At 41.2% G+C, this 20,694-nt stretch overlaps 1 protein-coding gene across 1 annotated transcript in view; it reads right to left on the bottom strand.

Moving 5' to 3' along the window:
* The window catches only part of VIPR2 (vasoactive intestinal peptide receptor 2), a 144,878-nt gene that overhangs the window by 97,808 nt on the left and 26,376 nt on the right, over nt 1–20,694 (bottom strand). The window contains exon 2 of the mRNA XM_082259459.1: nt 12,611–12,713. Coding sequence (XP_082115585.1) covers nt 12,611–12,713 — 103 coding nt within the window. The remainder of the gene's footprint in view (nt 1–12,610; nt 12,714–20,694) is intronic.

Genomic DNA, 20,694 nt, shown 5'->3' with positions numbered 1-20,694 from the left:
GCATCACACAAACATCACATGATTTTCAGAGCAGTGCCCTTCGAATCACATGCAATGTCTGTCATCGCACTAATGTGAACCGGGACTAACATTGGTGGTCAAGTAGGGGTGTTCAAAATAATTGTATAATCGATGCATTGCGATTCAACCTTAAACGATTCTCCATCAATGCAGGCAACAGCTGAATCACAATTGCATCAATGACGTCATTCTGGGGCGCCCCTGTCAGAGTGCTTCCCTCCTTCCTCCTCTCCTTGTGTATGTCACACAGAGCAGCGATCTCCTGCTGTGTCACGGAACCTGGATCTGAATTGTTCTGCAGCGATGTAACAAAGTCCCGCCTCCTAGACTGGCTCCTATGATAGACGGCACACTGATCCAATGCTAGAAAATTGAATCAGTGTGACCTGTATCATAGGAGCCAGTCTAGGAGGTGGAACTATGTTGACAGCAGCCGCCAGGCAATTTAAATTCGAGCTCCGTGACACAGCGAGAGATCGCTGTTCTGTGTGATCCAGGCACTGGTGAGGTTGAATTAGATGGGCACTGATAAGCTGCATTGAATGGGCACTGATAAGGCTGCAATTGATGGGTAATGATAAGCCGCATTTGATGGGCACTAATAAGGCTGCATTTGTTGGCACTGCTGATGTTGCATTGATGAGCACTAACATACTGCATTTGATGAGCACTGGTCAGGCTGCATTTGATGGGTATTGGTGAGTCTGCATGTGATGGGAACTGACGAGCTGCATTTGATGGCACTGATAAGCTGCATTTGACGGGCACTAATAAGGCTGCATTTGATGGACACTGGTAAGGTTGCATTGATGGGCACTGGTGAGGCTGCATTTGATAGGCACTATTGATGCTGCATTGATTGGCACTAATGAGCTGCATTTGGTGGGCACTGGTGAGGCTGCATTTGATGGGCACTGATAGGGCTGCATTTGATGGGTACTGATGAGGCTGTGTTTGGGCACTGATAAGCTGCATTTTATGGGCACTGATAAGTTACATTTGATGGGCACTGGTTAGGCTGCGTTTGATGGGCACTGATGGGGCTGCATTTGATGGGTACTGATGGGGCTGCATTTGATGGGCACTGATGGGGCTGCATTTGATGGGTACTGACGAGGCTGCGTTTGGGCACTGATAAGCTGCATTTTATGGGCACTGATAAGCTACATTTGATGGGCACTGGTTAGGCTGCATTTGATGGGCACTGGTTAGGCTGCATTTGATGGGCACTGATGGGGCTGCATTTGATAAGCACTGATAAGGCTGCATTTGATGGGCACTGATGAGGCTGCATTTGATGGGTACTGGTAAGGCTGCATTTGATAGGCATTGATAAGCTGCATTTGATGGGTACTGATAAGCTGCTTGAGTGTGGGCTGGGACACATGGATGGGGACACAGGGGTCCCCATGATCCCCTATTGCCCGGGGGCCCCATGAGTTGTCAGTCCGCCCCTGAGCCAAACTGCATGTTTTAGTGAACATGAAAGGATTAGTTCATCTTTTCCAAAAACTGCCAATACAGATAAGGGGGGGGGGGGGTGGTTAAAATGAAATAGTAAAGCTCTGACTAAAGATGAATAAAGCCCTTGTTATAGGTAAAGGCCATTTATATACCTCCTGAAACCTGACTAAAAAACTCCCAGTGATGGTATCCCATCCCGCCTTGTTGGTAAGACACGCCCAGCTCTTACTTTTCACTTCCACCATCACATGAGTGACCTTTTAGCTCACACCTACTGCACTAGGGGAGAAAAAGCGCGGAGACTGAGCTCACCATTATGATGGTGGAGGTGAACAGCTGGGAGTGTTGTAGCAAAGTCTTAGCAACAAGGTAGGATGGGATGATGCCATGTGTGGGAGTTTTTCAGTCAGGTGAACTAAATTGGGCCGGTCTAAGGCATGAAACTCCAGGGCTGAAAATGAGTCCCACTCCGGCCCTGGTAGGGAGCTTCACAAAGTACATTTGCAAAATTCAGGGTCATTCAGATTAATAGAAGTAGGCTAGAAATAATTGAAATAGAATGTGGAAATGAATATGTGATTTTACATTTAGACTAAAGAAATGTTTGGAGTGCAGCAGAGGAAAAAATCTGGTCCCTTCCCTGTGCTATGTGGCAGAGTTGTGTAAAGCTCAGGATTGGATGGATTGAAACTCAAATCCTTAAGCAGTACAAACAGCACCCAGATATGTATTTCATCTGTGTATTTACCTGTTTGCCTGGTGTTCAGCTTTAATTGTGTCAATTCTTTTAAGTTAAAAATAAGCTGTATAAACTCTCCCATCTACAGTACACTAACTTATTAGAAACAGTTATAAAACAGGATTAATAAATCTAATACTGTGCAGCATTATCATTAAGTTTCCATTACAAATGCCTCTGACAGCATAAAAGAACTGAATCATGGTACTATTTTTAAATGCAGAACGACTGTCCTGATGATCAAATTCTTCCTGCTGAGTTCATTCGGTCTTACGAAATTAAATGTGGAATTCTATAATAGAGAATGCTAAAAAATACTATAGACCCACAAGATGATTTTAAAGCAAGGCTAGACTTTATCTTTAAAATGGTCCTGAGCTGTAAACATGTGTCATTATCTATGGATTCAAACAGCTTTAAATACTTTTTGTATTTTGTTCTTTTGGACATTATTTTTCCACTTGACAATGTTAAACATTCCCCAAATCAACTTTTTATAATAATATGTTAATCCATAATTGTTTTTTTTTTAAATTGAAAGAAAGAGCCAAGCGGTGTGCATTGAGAACAAAAAAAGAACATATTTTAAACACTGAAGAACTATCAGTGGAGGAAACCCTTTAGGAAACAGCTATTTGGCTCTCCATCAAGTGAGAAATTACCTTTAAACTCTGTGTAGACAGAAAAAGTCAACATTTGCTATCTTATAGATAACATCTAGAAATGGTAATTGCTCCTGAAATTTTAACTTGAATTTATCTAAGGCACTGCTTCCTTTGACTGTAGCCTAACAAGATGTGAAGTGAGATTTGGTGAAGTCGCTTTAATTCTGCTCCCTGTTCTTCATGTTGGAAACTGTACTTTAAAGTGATACTAAAGACTTGGGTTTTTTTTCTTTAAAAATAACAAACAAGTTATACCCACCTGCTCTGTGCAAAGGTTTTGCAGAGAGCAGCCCAGATCCTCCTCTTTTCGGGACTCACGTTTCTTATCCTACTTACAGACAAAGTGGTCCTGAGAACCAGACCCTCTTTCCTCCCCAAGGTGGTCTCTTCCATTCACCTCAATTTGGATTTTATTCTTCCTTTCTTATGTCCTGCAGCAAAGCATTACAATGGGGTTTCACTCCACTGCCTGGATATGATCAGAGCAGTTAATGTCTACCTTGCTGCAACATTTTCCTTTAGAAAAAGTCCCTTTTTGTCCTCTTCCTCCATTGGTAGGTGGCTCGGGCAGCTCATCTTCAGAGCTTTCAGGATTACTCTCCTCCGTAGCAAGCATTCCAGCAGCTCTTTTTTTTTTTTTTTTGTTTTTTTTTGTTAGCATCAAGCGTCTGTTTTTTTTACAGGTTTGCAAGGCCCCCAACGGGTCTTCTGTTCATACCTTCTCAAAGTTTTAGCGAGTGGATCTTCAGAGCTCTGCTGATGTGAACTTGCTGCAAAATGTTTTAAGCTGTCATCTGAGTGTTTTTGGTCTGTTGACCCTTGTTTTAGGTGGGTCTGTTTGCTGCTCATTGCTATGTCGTTGCTCAATCCTTGATTTAATTCAGGGGTCTCCATACTTTCTAATCAAAGCACCAGTTTAATGTCCTTTAGAGTTTAGAGTGGCAAGACTGGCAAGCGCCAGTGGAAATTTTCATCGCATCAGTGGGCATAAACCTTACCATATTTGGTATTAGGGGGAAGAATGGTATAATTGGGTCAAGTATTGGGAGGAAGACTACCATATTATTGGTGTAAGTGGGAGAAATGAAGCCCCCTTATTGGGTGTCAGTTGGGAAAATAGTGTCTCATAACAGTGAGAGGAATAGTGCCCCAATAAAGGCAAGCACAGGGCTGCGGTTTGGAGACCACTGCATTAGAGTACTAAGTCCATGACATTAGTTTTGGACTAATACATTGTATTGTTTTTGACAGTTGACAGTTTAGGTGGTGTCTCTCTGTCTTTTCTCCATGTCGCCGCCTGGCGCACATAGGCTGTTCCCGCCCTCCCCCTCCTGTGTGTGTGCGGTCAGCGGGGCGGCCTTCTGTTGGGCCTACGAGCTGTCCCCTTTGGTTATCGCCCCTGGAATCATCCGATTCAGAGAGGCTTGTTGTCCCCCTGCGCTTTGACTTCCAGGGCTCCTTTTTCCATCTTCCCCAATATCCGCCCTCGGCCAATCACATTTCATCCACAAGGAGATCCTTTTGCATGTTGCACTTTTGTGGTGGATTTGTTACAGACATCACTTCATATATTTATTATTCCGATGGACTATGAACTCTTAATTTCCATTTGTGGCATATAGTCATTTTATGACTATTTATTTAGGCCATATCACTGATGCACTTTATCATATATTTGCACAATTTTTTTGCACTTAGTAATTTTGATTGTTTGATTACAAATATATTCAATGAAAATGTTACAGTTCATTTGTCTCTATTCACTGCAGTGAGTTGTGATGTGACATACTGCATTCTCCATGTGCACAGGGCTTTTTTTCAGCAGGAACGCGGGGGAAACGCAGTTCCGGCACCTCCAGCAGTGAATATATGTAATGGCAAGGGGTGCTGGAGGGTCTGTTAATGCTGGCTGCTGGGGGGGCTCTATTGTTCCAGGAGGGGTATTCATTTTTGCATGATGGAGGTCATTGCTGCTGCTGGGGGGGGGGGGCTTATGTTGCTGGTGGGGTTTAGTTGTTGCTGGAAGGGATCTACTGTTGAGAGAGGTGTCTGTTCTTGCTGGCTGTTGGGGATCTATTGTTGCTGGAGAGCATCTATTTTTGTGGCAATCTATTATTGTTGGGGAGATCTATTGTTGGTGGGGGAACTTTTGTAGAGGAAGTGGTCTATTGTTATTGGCTACTGGAGAGTCTATTGATGCTGGGAAATCTGTTGTTTCTGCCGAGTCTATTGTTGTTGGGATCCATTTTAGCTGGAAAAAAAAATCTATTTTCGTTGGAAAGGATCTATTGCTGCTGGCTGCAGGGGATCTACTTTACTACTTTTCTTGTTGTTAACAAATTCCATACAAATTACTTATCACCATAAAATGTTACTTGGTTCTATATTCTCTAAAAAGGGGCAGTACTGGGAGGTGGATAAAGGGTGGAACAATAGGAAGTTGCTCAGAGGTGGGTAGGGAGTGGATCCAATGAGTGTTGCTCAGAGGAAGGTAGGGGGCAGAACCAAGGGATGTTGCCCAGAGGTGGGTATGGGAGCGGAGATAAGAAGATTTAAAAGGGGGAGTTCCTGCACCTTTTCTCTGAGAAAAAAAGCTCTGTATGTGCATAATTGTTCAGGTTAGTTAGTCCAAAAGTCAATGGAGTTGATTTACTAAAGGCAAATAGACTGTGCATTTTGCAAATTGCAGTTGCACTCTGCAAGAGCATTTGCTCCAGAGCTTTGTAAATAAGGGAGAGCTCTGCTGACTTCCATCATCCAATCATGTGCAAGCAAAAATTATAATTTTTTTTAGTTTTCCTTGCATGTGATTGTGTATTTCTTTACAAAGTGAAACTTTACCTCATTTACTAAGCTCTGGAGCAACTTCACTTGCAGAGTGCAACTGCACTTTGCAAAGTGCACAGTCTATTTGCCCTTAGTAAATCAACCCCAATGTCCCTTTTAATGTCCCTCAGAAAAATCTTCAAAGTCTTTGGATCCAATAAAGCACATCTGCAAAAAGAACTGTCTCATCATTCTTGAGCCTTTGATTTAAGGGTCCTTTCACACGGGCTTTCCACATGGCGGACTCCGTTTTGCTCAGCAGGGGATTGATCCGTCGATCCCTGCTGGGCAGGCTGATGACAGGTCCGTCTCCAGTCACTGTGCTGAGATGGACCTGTCAGAGCCCCGCTCTCCTTTATGGGAAAACAGATGAAAACAGACCGCTTATTCCTTTTCATCCGATCCTATCCAATCCTCCAGATGGATGGAAAATAGGGTCACCAACCATCTGGATTTCACGGACAGGATCGGATCGGATAGCAGCGGGTGTCAGCGGACATGTCACTGCTGAAATCCGCTATTCCATAAGGGTGCATGGAGCGTCCGTTTAGGTCTGCCTGAAAAACTGACAGGTGGACCGGATCAGAAAGCCTGTGTGAAAGAGGCCTAACTCAAACAAAAATCTCAAAGGAAGAAAAAGAGGAATCTACATAGTTTTGTATACTGCACTCCACATGTGCAAAACTTAAAATCATATATTGTGCTCATGTGGAGTAGAACATACTACACAATATAGTTTCCTCTTTTTCTACCTTTGAGATTTTTTTTTTCCATCAAAGGCTCTTTTAGCAGATGTACTTTGGATCCAAAGACTTTAAAGATTTTTTCTGAAAGGACATTTAAAGGGACATTGACTTTTTGGCTTCGATTTTAAAAATGTATGTTTTTCTGCTGGGGTGGCAGAAGTTTTCAGCTGCTGCAATTATTTGGGAATCCCTACCTATAGTGCGCTGATATTCACATTTTAGTTAGTTCAAAAGCACTGAAGTGAGAGGGTCAGCTTAGTAAGACATTTGCAATTGCAGGGTGTGGCTAAAGTGATTGTAGGCATCATAGGTTCTTCTTTAAAGTGGAACTAAAGTGAACAAAAAATGTTAGAAGTAAGGCTGGGTTCACGCTGTTGCTGTGTACTAATTTGCACATTAATGTGTATTGCATAAAGGAAGCCTGCTTGTTTGAATAGGCTGTTTAATGTATAAGGTACATGTTCTATTTTTTTGCAACATACCACAGCACTGTGAGTTGTGCGTTGCAATGCACCTCCATTGGTAAGGTGCAGTAGGGTTCTAGTGAGAGAGAAAGGCACCGCATTACTCCGGAGTACTAAATATGCATTTTTTGTGTTCAGTAGAGGGAGTTGTTTGGTAGAAGAGACCTTGTAAGTTTACCCTGCTATAAGAATTCTTACTTTTGCAATTTTTTATTGTTCAATTCAGAGCATACACAGGCCAGTGTATACTCTAAGTCTACATTTTCATTCATTGGTTAAATAGTGAAGACAATGGATGCAGAAGACATTACTGAGAAGGTGGCTGTGGCGGCAATACAGCAACCATAGGGATGGTGGAGCTGTCAGTACTAAAGAAGAGTAAGTTAGCTACAATTCCCCATTTTTTCAACTTATCTAGGATGGTAACTACGTCCACCAATCTAGGTGGCAATTTAACCTACATCAGTTTCAGGCTGAGGGGCCAGTTCGCACCACAACACTGTGTGCAGCAACATCCTTTTTTGCCATGTGTTAAACAGCCCATTCAGCTGAAAAGCACAGCAATGCACGTGCACATAGGGGAGGTTGCCTTTTGATGCAGTGCAATGCACAGGGCACGTGTTGTGCCATCCTGAGGTGCATTGGAGTGCTATTCACAAGACAATTGTGTGAATAGGAACCCACATTATGAGGAAGCAGCAAAAAAAGCATGTGCTGTCACTCATATAGACAGCACATACAGCTCAGAATAAGAATAGGACAGGATGGCTAATCCATTTTGTAACCATGAGATATGAAATTTAATATGCTCAAATAATGTGGATTAAACAATGACAGAGTAATAAATCCCCCAGGACAGATTTCAAATGGAAGAGTTCCCCGAGCAAGCCATCAGTCTCTGGCAGTAATACATTCTTTATTAATTATTTTATTTTGTTAAGTTTTATCTACAGCTTAATTATCATAAGTACAAGAAAACCTTAGCAAAGACTTGTTCTTTTTTTTTTTGTCTTAGAAAAAGGAAAATGGTCCTACAAGAATAAATAATTATATAAGAAACAGACGAATTCTAAGAGAACACTGAAATATATTACAGGGGTTATTTTATTGGGCTTATTTAATAAGATTGTACAAGCAATAATCATGTTGGGTAACCCAAGTCAGCAATTAAGATTTTAAGGCTTGATAGCTGACTTTATTTAGGTATGTGGAAGCTGGTATTTAATTGGTTACTGCACACTGTTGCTCTTTGTCTTGTGCATTCCCCACAAGGAACACAAGCTGTTCATATAGACTAGGTGTAGGATTTCACTGTACCTTGCACCTGACTGGAAGCTTATGCCTGCTCAACTAGTTATGTACTAGGGATATAGGGGTTCATTTACCAAAGGCAATGAGGCTGTTCACTTTGCAAGGGAAGTTGCATTTAGTAAGGGAAATTTATCCAGAGCTTAGTGAAAAAGGTGAAGCTCTGCTGGCTTCCATCATCCAATCATGTGCAAGCAATTTTCCTTAAATGTCATTGGGTATCTTTACAATATTTTACAGCATTCATCAAGCTTTGGAAAAACTTCCATGCAAAGTGCAACTTCCCATAAAAAGTGAATGGTGTATTTGCCCTTAGTAAATCAACTCAATGGTGGGGCCAATTCATTGAAAGCCGGTAAATGGAAGCAGAAGTCTGTAATTTTTATTTGAACATTCTGACTACTTATGTGAGGTAGGCTGGTAGGAATGATTATAACTGAGATTTGGTCATCCTAAAATTTGGGAGAAGATCAGGAAATTTCAGTGAAATATCCCCATTTTGTAAAATGTATTGGAGTCATGGGGTTGATTTACGAAAGGCAAATAGGTAGGTTGAGCTTTGCAAGGGATCTTTCTCCAGAGCTTGGTAAATGTGGTAAAATTTCACTCTGCAAAGAATACCCAATCATGTGCAAGGAAAATAAAGAAACAGCCTTTTTGATTGCACATGATTGGATGATGGAAGTCAATGGAGCTTCAATTCATTCACTAAGTTCTGGGGATAATTCAATTGCAAAGAGCAACGTCTCTTGCAAAGTGAACAATCTATTTGACTTAATAAATCAACACCAATATGGTACGCAAGATTAAAGTGGTTTTGGTGCATATGGATCGTGCAATAGGCTTTAAATGGTTCCTGAGGGTTACTATAGCTCCTTTCAAATATACCGGCCCCTCATTAGCCTCATTGTATTACTTTTTTTTACAGAAAGAATAAAACAGACAGTGGAAAAATGGTAAAAGAAAAAAATAAAGTGACAGTACATCAGTAATACCAATACACAAATAAAAAATTAATGCAAAGTACAGTATAGCAGATTGCCCATTTACTTGACCCTCTAACTCTCCACAGTTTCCGGGGTTCCTTGACATGGCCAGGGAAAATACGTTTTTCCGCTTCCCTACTTCAGAAGCTCAGAGAGGCCATGCATGATGAGGCAAAGGTAGCTGAGCAAGTGATCTGTAGCCAGATGAGCTGTCTATCGCAACAGGCATGCGTACACCAGGCAGGAGCCCAATAGCACACTGCTTCTGTAAAAGACCCAGCTAATGTGGGAAGCATCAGCTCAATTTCGTCCAAAGTATTCTAGCTCTAGAGGAGTGGCCCCCTGTGTCCCTGGATCCCTCCAGCTCCTTACCTGTGCTCCAGAGCTACCCTGGACTTTACTCAGAGGGATGCTGTCCAATGAGGATGAGCACAGGTAGTCGTGCTCCAAAGCTTTATATTCATAGATTTTACTGTGATACCAGCCTATTTTCATAATCCTTTACTAAAAGAACTTGTTCTTTAGAAGAGCTCACCCTATCTAGTGCTTGGTGCCAAAATAAAAACTACCTTCGGAAACTTGGAGGAAACTCAAGCATGCTAACACGTAATAAATCAGCACACAGTTTTTTGTCCATATTGAAAGCTCTTTCACTTTCTGCCAAAAATTCATAGCAACATTTTAGCCCATTTCTATCCCTTTGTCAACAGTCAAAAAATGGATTGCCCGCACCAAACAATGGAAAGATGACAAACAAGGTGGACCTGATGGAGCATTTCCGACGTTATCTGTTGTTTGAGCATTTTACTGTACAATATAGGGGACACAACCCAAAGGATAAAGGATAGGTTTTCTGCACATATATCTGGCGTTCATAATAAGTTAATAAAATGGGCCTTATTCACTTATTCACTACCATGTTTTTGCAATTAAGTAAAAGCGTGTTTAATACAGACAAAGATCTGTGTTCAGATATACTACGTTTTTTGCAAAATAATGTGAAACTGACATTATTTATGACTGGTACATCTTATTCACCTTTCAGCAAAAGCAGTGTGAGACAGAAGGCCTATTGTCTGAATATGGGAGTGAACTAGGTCTTGCAATGTAATCAGAAAGTGTAATTCCCATTCCTTAGGTAATGTGGGATAGGCACCTTGTTTCCTTAGGAAATCTTATCAACCTGATATCAAGCAAAGGCAACTTTGTAGACAAAGACTTAATGTGAGAGTTGCTACATCGCATTGGGAGGCATCAATTAGCATCTCTAAAAGACATATAGGTGGTGGGGGTACTGTTTGTACTAAGTTTTACCACATTTAAGTATGTGCTTGACTTTGGATCAACATTTTAGCTTTGTACAAGTTTAGTCAAGATACAAGCAAGAGCAAGTGGAGCTATAAAGAAAACCTCCTATGTCCTGTGGTAGACAAAATAAAGTAAATCAGTGATTCTCACTACACACTTATGCCCTTTTGGCTGACCTTTTTAGTAGGGGTATCCCACAGGGGCCCTTCTGAGATTGAGGAGGGGCCCCAATCTGCAAGTATTTCTGTGTGTCTACTGTATAACACGTGTATAGCAGACATTGGCTCTGGATTATACAGTCAAGTAGCAGCATGTATTCATCAAATAATACTAGAGATAGGTTAGAACTAAACCTTGGAGTACAGAATACTTCAGTGGTACAAAGTAAGAGGAATAGAATCTCTTTTTAATCTGCCAAAAAGTGAAACCAGTAAAGAGCAACTTTGAGAACTTTTCGTTTTCCCAAAACGTTTGTGAAACCTAAGCAAAGTCTCAAATTTTTGGTGAAAAATTCTAAGGTCGAAAAAGAAGGTTCCTTTGTTTTTGTGTGGTTTACAAGGCTGTGATAGGTTTTAAATTTAGGTTCCAGAGGCTATTTTCAACTATTCCGACTTGTTTTTGTGCCAGTGAAAATGACCCGACCCCTCATTTTTTTTTTTTTTTTCAAGTAAACTTTACTTAAATATTTCAATGAGAAAAACTGAGAGTTTCCAGTTTCGACAAAACTTTATGGTGAAGATCACCCTTTCTATCCCTACTGAAGACCTGTGTCACTGATGCCAAAATACTCATCAGTAGGATTTCATATTCAACTTGCAAAAGCTGACCTGTAACAAAAACCTACTGTAGGTTTACACATTTGCACTTTCAAAATAAAGCTTCATTGTCTAAAATTTTTACTTTCAATAACCCTCATAGAGCAGTTAGCGCTGAACTTCCAGCACTGAAATTTATAGCCCTGCCGGGAGTACGAAGATTACTGCTTACTTACTATCCCCGGCATTTACAAATTGTCTTGCAATTCTTTTCAATGCATGCAACGTGCTCTCTGGTTGGAAGAGGTACAGATGAACTTTACAATCTCCTTTTCTTCAATAACAGAGCATCTTGCATTCATTTAAATGTAAGGAGTTGTATGAATGATGGGGGTGTGGAGTGGGTGACCTGCAGTGATCTTAGTGCTCCCGGTTGTACTATAAGTTTCAACACTGGAAGTCCAGTTCTTACAGCTCTGTGTGAGGTTAATAAAAGTAACTGTATTAAAGAATTATTCATAAAATGTATATTTTTATCCACCTCTCAACATTTAAAATTAGTTGCCTTATCCAGCAGAGCACTGTTTCATAGAAACACAATGAGGTTGATTTACTAAAGGCAAATATACAGTACTTCAAGTGCATTTGCTCTAGATCTGAGGGGCATCCAATCACGTGCAAGAAAAAATACAGGTTTTTATTTTTTTTGCATGTGATTGAGTATTCTTTGCAAAGTGAGGCTTACAGTGCACAGTATATTTGCCTTTAGTAAATAAACCCCATTATATCCAAATACAAGTTATTAAATTGTAAAATATTTTTTTTTGTTTCTGCTTGTTTGGGGGTGACCTCTTCCTGTTCCAACATGTCTGCGCACCAGTGCACAAACATGATTCTTTATCATGTGATCACTGTCAACTGTGACACAGTGATCACATGCAGGCTAGCGACTTAATTTGCTGAGTAAGCCTTCCGCCAGCAGATGGCAATGTAGATTTCACTGCAACCTGACAATGGCAGTGTGCCACTGTTTAAGCTTGTAATTGTGAGATAGTCAAATTAACTGTTGCATACTGATGTTTCCAAATTTGACTTGGGCATCTAGGTTTCAAGTAACTCTGACTATGAAAGGGACTCCGGCAGGCATTTTCACACATATAATATATACAATAAAGACTTTTCAAATAACTTTTTGATTGTTTTAATTTCTGTGGTAACATACATTTATATGTTTTTAGATTTATTTTTTTCAATAATAACAGAAGGCTGCCTTCCACGTGCTTTGATTTTAGATAAAAAAAAGAAAGATTGCTCTCTGGAGCTCTTACCTCTAAACCCAGAAGTTCTCTGCCTGATCAGCTTTTCCATGCATTTTCTTTCTTCATCTTTAAGCTCTATTTGTAATTTACATTCTGGATAAAACCCATTTACCTTAGGAATAAAAAAAGGTTTCTAGTTGGTACTTTGACATTGAAAGGCATAATGAAATATCAGCAAATCACTACTGACTTTTCATATCTGAATAAAACATGTGTATTGTGCTTTAAAGGGGTCATTACATATATGAGTTAGGAGTGAACATATTGCACACATAAAATAGAATTTTATGATTCCATTGCAGCATTCATAGATGTTAAAGTGATGCCAGTCTGGGGATACAACAGGTAGTTTAAAGGAGGTAATTTTCCCATACTTTCTTACTAAAAGTACTTGTTCTTCAGGAGAACACACCTTATCCACTGCCTTGTGCTAGAATGAAACCTCCTTTGGCAATTCGGAAGAACCTCTAGCAAATAATTATGTACAGTACCCCTCCACCAATCACACCAAAGGAAGTGTCAGCACTGACAAATGAGAAGACAAAAAAACAGGTGGAACTGATGGAGAAAGTTCATTGCATCCATTGCCCATGCAGGTTTTTTTTTATATAGGAGAGAGAACCCAGAGGGTAAAGAATAAGGTTTATGCACATAAATCAGCCATTCACAATACATTATTAAAGCAAATGGTTGCATGTAATTTTGTTCAGGTATGGCATGCAGTTTCTTAGTCGCAGTTTCAGATGATTCATTTGAATCAATGGTTAAGACATTGGGGTGATAGGGGAATCATTTTATTAAAAGGGAAACGTTTTAGATTAAAAATGGGCCTAATTGGGAGTATGAATTATCATGCATACAGCATACCTCCCAACTGTTCCTCCTTTAGAGGAACTGTCTCTCTTTTGGAACTAAATCCCTCTATCCCTCTTTCCTTCTTAGTTGTCCCTCATTTTGGATAAATATTTCGGTCTCTATAATAAATGCAATTTTTAACTACCAAAGGTTTCATACAAACCTTATTATTATCACATATGGGTTTAACGCAAATCTTCATCCTGAAAAAAAAAAATGTTTCTTTTCTCCAACACTTTCTGCTCCGCTACATAAATATCTCACCCTCTTTTTTTTTGTTTGCTTACCAGTTTTTTTTTTTTTTTTATTGTACAGGTTTCAATTGCCCCCCCCCCCCCCCCCCCAATCTCACCTAGAAGAATGACATTCAGTGCTCCTGGTGCCTCCAGGGTTTTGCACATCACATATCCCAGGAGGCATAATCTTCCATTCATAAAAGTAGAAGAGGGTGGGCCTAGTTGCACTTCAACAGGAGGCTGCTGTCTGAACCCAAAAGAGACAGTTGCCTCCTGATAAGGTCACAGAAAAAATGGCAGCTTGGAACCTGAGTGATGGCAGCAGAGAAGTGGATCTCAACAGGACAATGCTAAATCCTCTGGGCGGGTGAGTACCTAAATTGTGCCCAACTCAGCATCAGGTCAGCATAGGTTAAAAAAACAAATACATGGGGGGGGGGGGGGGTGAAGTTCCCCTTTAAAAAGCCAGTAAAAATAAAACTGTGATAAAAGAAGGACTTTTGGGTTTTGCCAATAATATTTTGCTTATTAATTCTTCATAGGCCACATAACTGGGGGACATGACAGGGGTATCCTTTGCCTACACACTTCTTTGGTTTTAAAAATCTGTCTAAAAAAATGGCAGCTTTTCCTCTTGGTTTGTGTTTTTATGTTTAACAACATATAAGGGCTCTCTGTTCCCAGGTATAAAAATATTGTGCAACTTTAATAAAGTGCCTATGGTCACATTGCCCTCATCTGATTTTGAAGACTAGTACTTGGATGAGTGACCTCCTGGGAGCAGCAGTTTCTGTTAGTTTTTAAGCTTTAGGCCTCATGCACACTATTAAACAGGCATTTTTTTATTTTTATTTCAGCCTGTAAAAGCAACTCTATGGGGTTGATTTACTAAATGCAAATAGACTGCAGTTGCATTTTGCAAGCGCAGTTGCTCCAGTGCTTAGTAAATCAAGGTAAAGCTTCACTTTAAACTTTTTTTTTTGGGTAAACCCAATAACGTGCAAGGAAGGAAAAAAAAAAGAAGAAATGTAATTTTTGCTTGCACATGATTGAATGAGGGAAGTCAGCAGAGCTTTACTGAGCTCTGGAGCTACTGTTCAAACTTTGCAAAGTGTACAGTCTATTTGCCTTTAGTGTATCAACCCCTATGTGTCCATACACCCAGGCATTTACAGGCATAATAGAAGAGGAGTGTTTAGGCTAAAAAAACAAACAAAGGTGCATTAAGGAGAGGAGCTGAAGAGCAGAAAATACACTAGACATGCCTAAACTCATCTAAACATGACTAAAGGCCAGACGTCTCTAGCGTTTGACTGTTAATTCATTCCAATTGCCAGAATGAATTATCGAATGGCCAATGGAATGTATTAATGCTCAAATGCATCTAAATCCCCCTAAATGCATGTGCAATAATATCTGGCTTTTACCGAATTTTAACCAGTTAAAGAGGAGCTCTAGGCTCCTCCCCAAAAAAAAAAAAGTTAGCAGCTAAAAATGTTATAGCTGCTGTCTGTTAATATTAGGGCCCCTACCTGTCAAGGCATCCAGTGGTGTCCTCACCCAAGCCGATTCTTCAAACGGTGCTGTCATCGCCATCTTGACTGAGTGAAACCGTCAGTGAAGCCTCGTGGCTTCACAACCGGTTTTCTACTGCGCATGCGCAAAGTACGCTGTACTTTGTGAATGGACCACAGTCTTCTGGGACCTGTGAAGTGTCCTAGAAGACTGCGGGGAAGGAGGGGAGGCGGAACTTCAGGCTCAGTTCAAATGTGGCAGTAGAGGGGGGAAGGAGGCAGACAAGCAGAGCGGGTGGAGCTCCGCTTTAAGGACCAAGCTTTTTTTTGGCACTTTTTGTTCACATGTAACAATCAGTTTTTATTTGCTAGAAAATTACGTAGAGCCCCCAAATGTTATGAATTTATCTATTTATAACAAAATACATTTTACTATCGATGGGCGACGCTTTAAAAGCCTTTACAGGTTACCACTTTAGATTTTACAGAGGAGGTCTGGTGCTAGAATTTCTGCCCATGATTTGACGTTCGTTATGATACCTCATATGTGTCGGACAATCGATGTTTACGTGCGTGCAGGACCGAAACATGAGTTCACCTTTGCGGGGGGGAGAGAGGCACTTTAATTTTTTTATATTACATTTTTTTTTTTATTTGTTTTTTTTTACACTGTTGTTTTAGAAAAAAATGTATTCCCATTTAGTCGCTGTCACAAGGAATGTAAACATATTCTTTATGGAGGGATCTGGGGTCAATGAGACCCCAAATCCATCTTCTGCACTTAAAAGCATTCAAAACATCAAGATCTGTGTTTTTGAATGCTTTTTAGTTTTTAAAAATGGTGCTGTTCCCATCCGGGTAACCCGGACGTGATGTCAGGAGTGCGGTCTTTGGGCAGATTGTCGGCTACCATCAAGCAGAGTGGATATTCAGCTGTTAGGTGGATTGGTGATTCATGTTTTGGAAGGTAAATAGTTGTCCAATCTCTATGACCTTTTCCCCTTATATGTCTTGTCCCTAAAACTAATAATAGATGGATCAAAATTCAGCTGGTTCAGAAGGAACTGGATACATTTCCATCCATGTAACCAATTGCGAGATTGACTTTTGTCCAATGGACTTGTAAAATCTTCATTTTCACTCAGCATTTTCAAAAACCTTTTAGCAAAGGAAAAAGAGATCTTCAAAAGACTCACCATGCCTCTTAGAAGTTGCTTCTGGCATTTGCTTTCCAAAATGTTGTCATTTTATAGGTGTTTCTACTGTCCTGGCACTCAAGGGCCTCAAAAAATAAATCTGATTAGTAGTTAGGAAATTAGATGTGTAATTAATCTCCCTAGAATGCCTAAAAGTGCTCATTGTATTTTGAGCCCCTCTTTGTGGCTAGGCTGTGATAAAATCTCAAACATGTGGTATCCCCATACCGAAAAGAAGTGGCAGAATGCATTTTGAGGTGTAATTCTAAGTATTCATATGCTGTGTGTTAGAAATATCTTATTAATTGACAACTTTGTGCAAAAAAAAATACAATTTTAATTGTATCTGCAGAAGTTGCCATGTGGCCTCAGGTGGTCGACCTGAGGGCCTGAGAGTTAGAGAGGAACTGAACCCGGAGGTCCTGCAGAGTTGACTGGAAGGGAGACACTGGAAAGGATCTTATTCTACATACAGTGAGTACAGATCTGTGTTATGGGGCCTGTCCTGAGTGGGCCATCCCTTCAGCTAGAAGAGTCAGTGAATGGGTGTCAGTCAAGGGGATGCTAGAGAATGTCCTGAAGATAATGTACTTGCATCAAGTCTGCTGCTGGAGAGAATAAGAAGACTTAACCCCTTCCATAAAAGTGGCGGTATGGTTAAAGCAGTGTGACTGCTTCCACAAGCAACCTGGTGAGGCCAAGTGACAGTTGTCCTTATCAACTGTAAAAAGTTCAAGTTAGAGTATCCCACTATTCTATTCTCCCATCCAAGTACCAAAATAAATACCAAAAACAAAACCCCTGTGCTGTTTATTGAGTAACGGGCCATTGGGAGTAAGGATGAATGTGTGAACTGTCCCCTAGTGACTGTCCGCAGGCAATCAGAGGAGACCCAAGAAGTCATCACACAGCAAGCCCTATGGGGACCGTGCTATACTAAATACCTTGGACTAGGGCGGAAACTAGAGAGGCGCAGAGGGGGCATGTGCCCCAGGTGCGGCATTGAGCTACTGATCCTCCTGCAGCAGCTCTTCTCCTCCTCCTCTCCCCCCTGCCAGCCTGCAGTTAGCTGCTACAAGAATAAAATAGAGCGATCGGTACATAGTATACCGCTCCAGCTGTCACTTCTGTCCCTGTTCCTTCTTATTAAGCTGTCTGGCCCCTGTACTCCTCTGGTCTCCCCCAATCGCTAAGCTCCTCTCTCACTGCCTAGCTGTGCATTCATTTGTTCAGATCTCCACTCCCTTTCTCCTACGTGCTGCTCTGGTTTCCCCAGCGCTTCCTTCTCTCCTCTCACCCATTCTCCTGGTCTTCCCTATTCAAGATGGAGAGCAGGATAGGGAAGACTAGGAGAATGAGTGCCTAGGAGGGTTATGTTGTAAGTATTTTGTGGCTGTTTTATCGATCACATGCTGAACCTCTCTATGCTGAAGATTATGCCTTCATTCAGCCCGCCTGCTTACTGTACAGCTATCCGGCAGAAGGAGAGGAGGGAAGCACTTGGAGGGGCACTGGAGGAGCACAGAGGAGGAAGGGGGCTGGACAAATGACTGCACAACTATTGCCTGGGAGTCTGAGACTGAGTTTTCCTGCCTTATTTAGCTCCTTCTTATCCCGCCTGTCTATTGTATCAGCCGTTGCACACTGTGCATAATGCACCCCTAAACCCTGCACTCTGTACACAGCATGCCCTGCAACTCTGCACTGTGTATGTAGTGGGCTCCTCCATCCTGCACTCTGTACACAGCACACTCCGAAACGCTGCACTCTGTATGTAGCTCACCTCCTGAACTCTGCAATCTGTAAGTAGTGCTCCCCTAAACTCCGCACTCTGTACACAGCATATCCCTAAACCCTGCACTCTGTACACAGTGCACCCCTGGAGCCTGCAATCTGTACATAGCACACCCCTAAACTCTGCACTCTGTACGTAGCACACTCCTAAACTCTGCACTCTGTACTGCACCCCTAAACCCTGCACTCTGTATGTACTGCACCCCTAAACTCTGCACTCTGTACATAACACACCCCTAAAGCCTGCACTCTGTATGTACTGCAACCCCAGACCCTGCACTCTGTAGACAGAACACCACTGAACCCTGCACTCTGTACACAGTGCACACCTAAACCCTGCACTCTGGATGTATTGCACCCCTAAACTCTGCACTCTGTACATAGTTCACCCCCTAAACCCTGCACTCTGCACACAGCCCACCCCTAAACTCTGCCCCGTGTATGTACTGTACCCCTAAACCCTGCACTCTGTACACAGAACACCCCTCAACTCTGCACTCTGTACACAGTGCACCCCTGAACCCTGCAATATGTAAATAGCGCACCCCTAAACCCTGCACTCTGTATGTAGCACACCCCTAAACCCTGTATTTTGTACTGCACCCCTAAACCATGCACTCTGTATGTATTGCACCCCTAAACCCTGCACTCTGTATGTAGCTCACCCCTAAACCCTGCACTCTGTACAAAGCACACCCTGAACCCTGCACTCTGTACATAGTGCACCCCTAAACCCTGCACTCTGTATGCAGCACACACTTGAACATTGCACTCTATATGTAGTGCACCCCTAATCCCTGCACCCTGTACATAGGCACTCCTAAACCCTTCATTCTGTATGTAGCATACCCCTAAACCGTGCACTCTGTACATAGGCACCCCTAAACCCTGCACTCTGTATGTAGAGCACCCCTAAACCCTGGAGGGGGGTGCCAAACTGAGTCTTTGCCCCGCATGAAAGAATGTCTAGCTTCGCCACTGACATGGACTGTCCGCTTTCCAAAAAGGGGTCTTTTTGGGGGGGTATTTGCACTGTCCCGCCATTTTAATAAATGAGGTAGGCAGTACATCCATATTGATACATTTTTTTTTTATACCATAGATTGTAAACTTTGTAACTTTCACACAGACTAACTAATATAAACTGATTTGCTGTATGTTTTCCCTAAAGAAATGTAGCAGAATTCACTTTGGCCCAAATTGATAAAGAAAGATTATTTATTTGCAATGTCTTATAACAGAAACTAAGAAAAAGTTTTGAATCCTTTTTACAACAAAAAGTAACTAAAAACCCAGTGATGATTAAATTCCACCAAAAGAAAGCTTTTTTTGTCTAAATAAATTATATAAAACTCATTTGGGAACAGTGTAGAGTAATTTTCATTTCAAATGTGACAGCGCAGCAAACTGAAAAACTGCCCACACTGGAAGGTGGTGAAACAGTTCGGTCTTCAAGTGGTTAAAGTGATTCCTGGTTTAAAAAATATATTCAATTCAAGTATGTATTCTTAACTTAAAAATAGCCCTTTCTGAGGTTATGATGAGGCTGAATGTTCTGTATTCTAGCAAAGGAAAACTTGATAGAGCTACAAGTACATTGCCACATTTTACTAGCTAGAAGTTGAATATATTGGAAAACAGGTGCTGCAATTTTTATTGCTGGTTGTTGCAATTATTTTATTTTCTTCTTTGGGATCTTTTGCTTGCAGCTTTTTTTAAAACACCTTTTCTGTCACTTTGTAACTTCTTCTGGACCGCCTGCCACGGATATTCTGCGGCAGGCAGCCCCTCCTGTGCGAACCGACGTAGCCCTACGTCGGTCGCGTGCCTGCTGCTAGGGGGTGAGCGCGCGCTGGCGGTGGCATGCTCCTGCTCCACTCAGCAGTGGGGACTCTGATGCATGGGGACAGCGGCTCCGATTGCTGCCTGACACCCGCGATCATTCCCCGCTGAGAGAGAAGGATGGTCAGCTATTGTAAACAGGCTTACATTTAACCCCTTGATCACCCACTGTGTTAACCCCTTCCCTGCCAATGTCATTATTTCAGTAACAGTGCATATTTTTAGCACTGATTACTGTAGTAATGTCACTGGTCCCCCTAAAAGTGTCAAAAATATCAGTTAGGGGTCCGATCTGTCCGCCGCAATGTCGCAGAAAAAATAAAATAAAATAAAATAAAAATTACATAAATCTTTCCTGTAGTTAGAAGACGCGATAACTTTTGTGCAAACCAATCAAAATACGCTTATTGCGATTTATTTTACCAGAAATATGTAGTAGAAAACAAATTGGCCTAAAATGTTCAAAAAAAATAGATTTTTAATTTTTTTTTTTTTGGAATGTTATATAGTAGAAAGAGAAAAATATATATTTTTTCAGAATTGTCGCTTTTTTTTTTGTTTATAGCGCAAAAAAAAAAAATATTGCGCAGGTGATCAAATACCACCAAAAGAAAGCTCTATTTGTGGGAAAAAAAGACATACATTTTATTTAGGTA

This window comes from Pelophylax lessonae (assembly GCF_965119305.1).
Source record: "Pelophylax lessonae genome assembly, chromosome: 5".
In the NCBI taxonomy this organism is placed as follows: Eukaryota; Metazoa; Chordata; class Amphibia; order Anura; family Ranidae; genus Pelophylax; species Pelophylax lessonae.
Note: the sequence above shows the minus strand (reverse complement) of the source record. Positions and strands in the feature narration are given on the sequence as shown.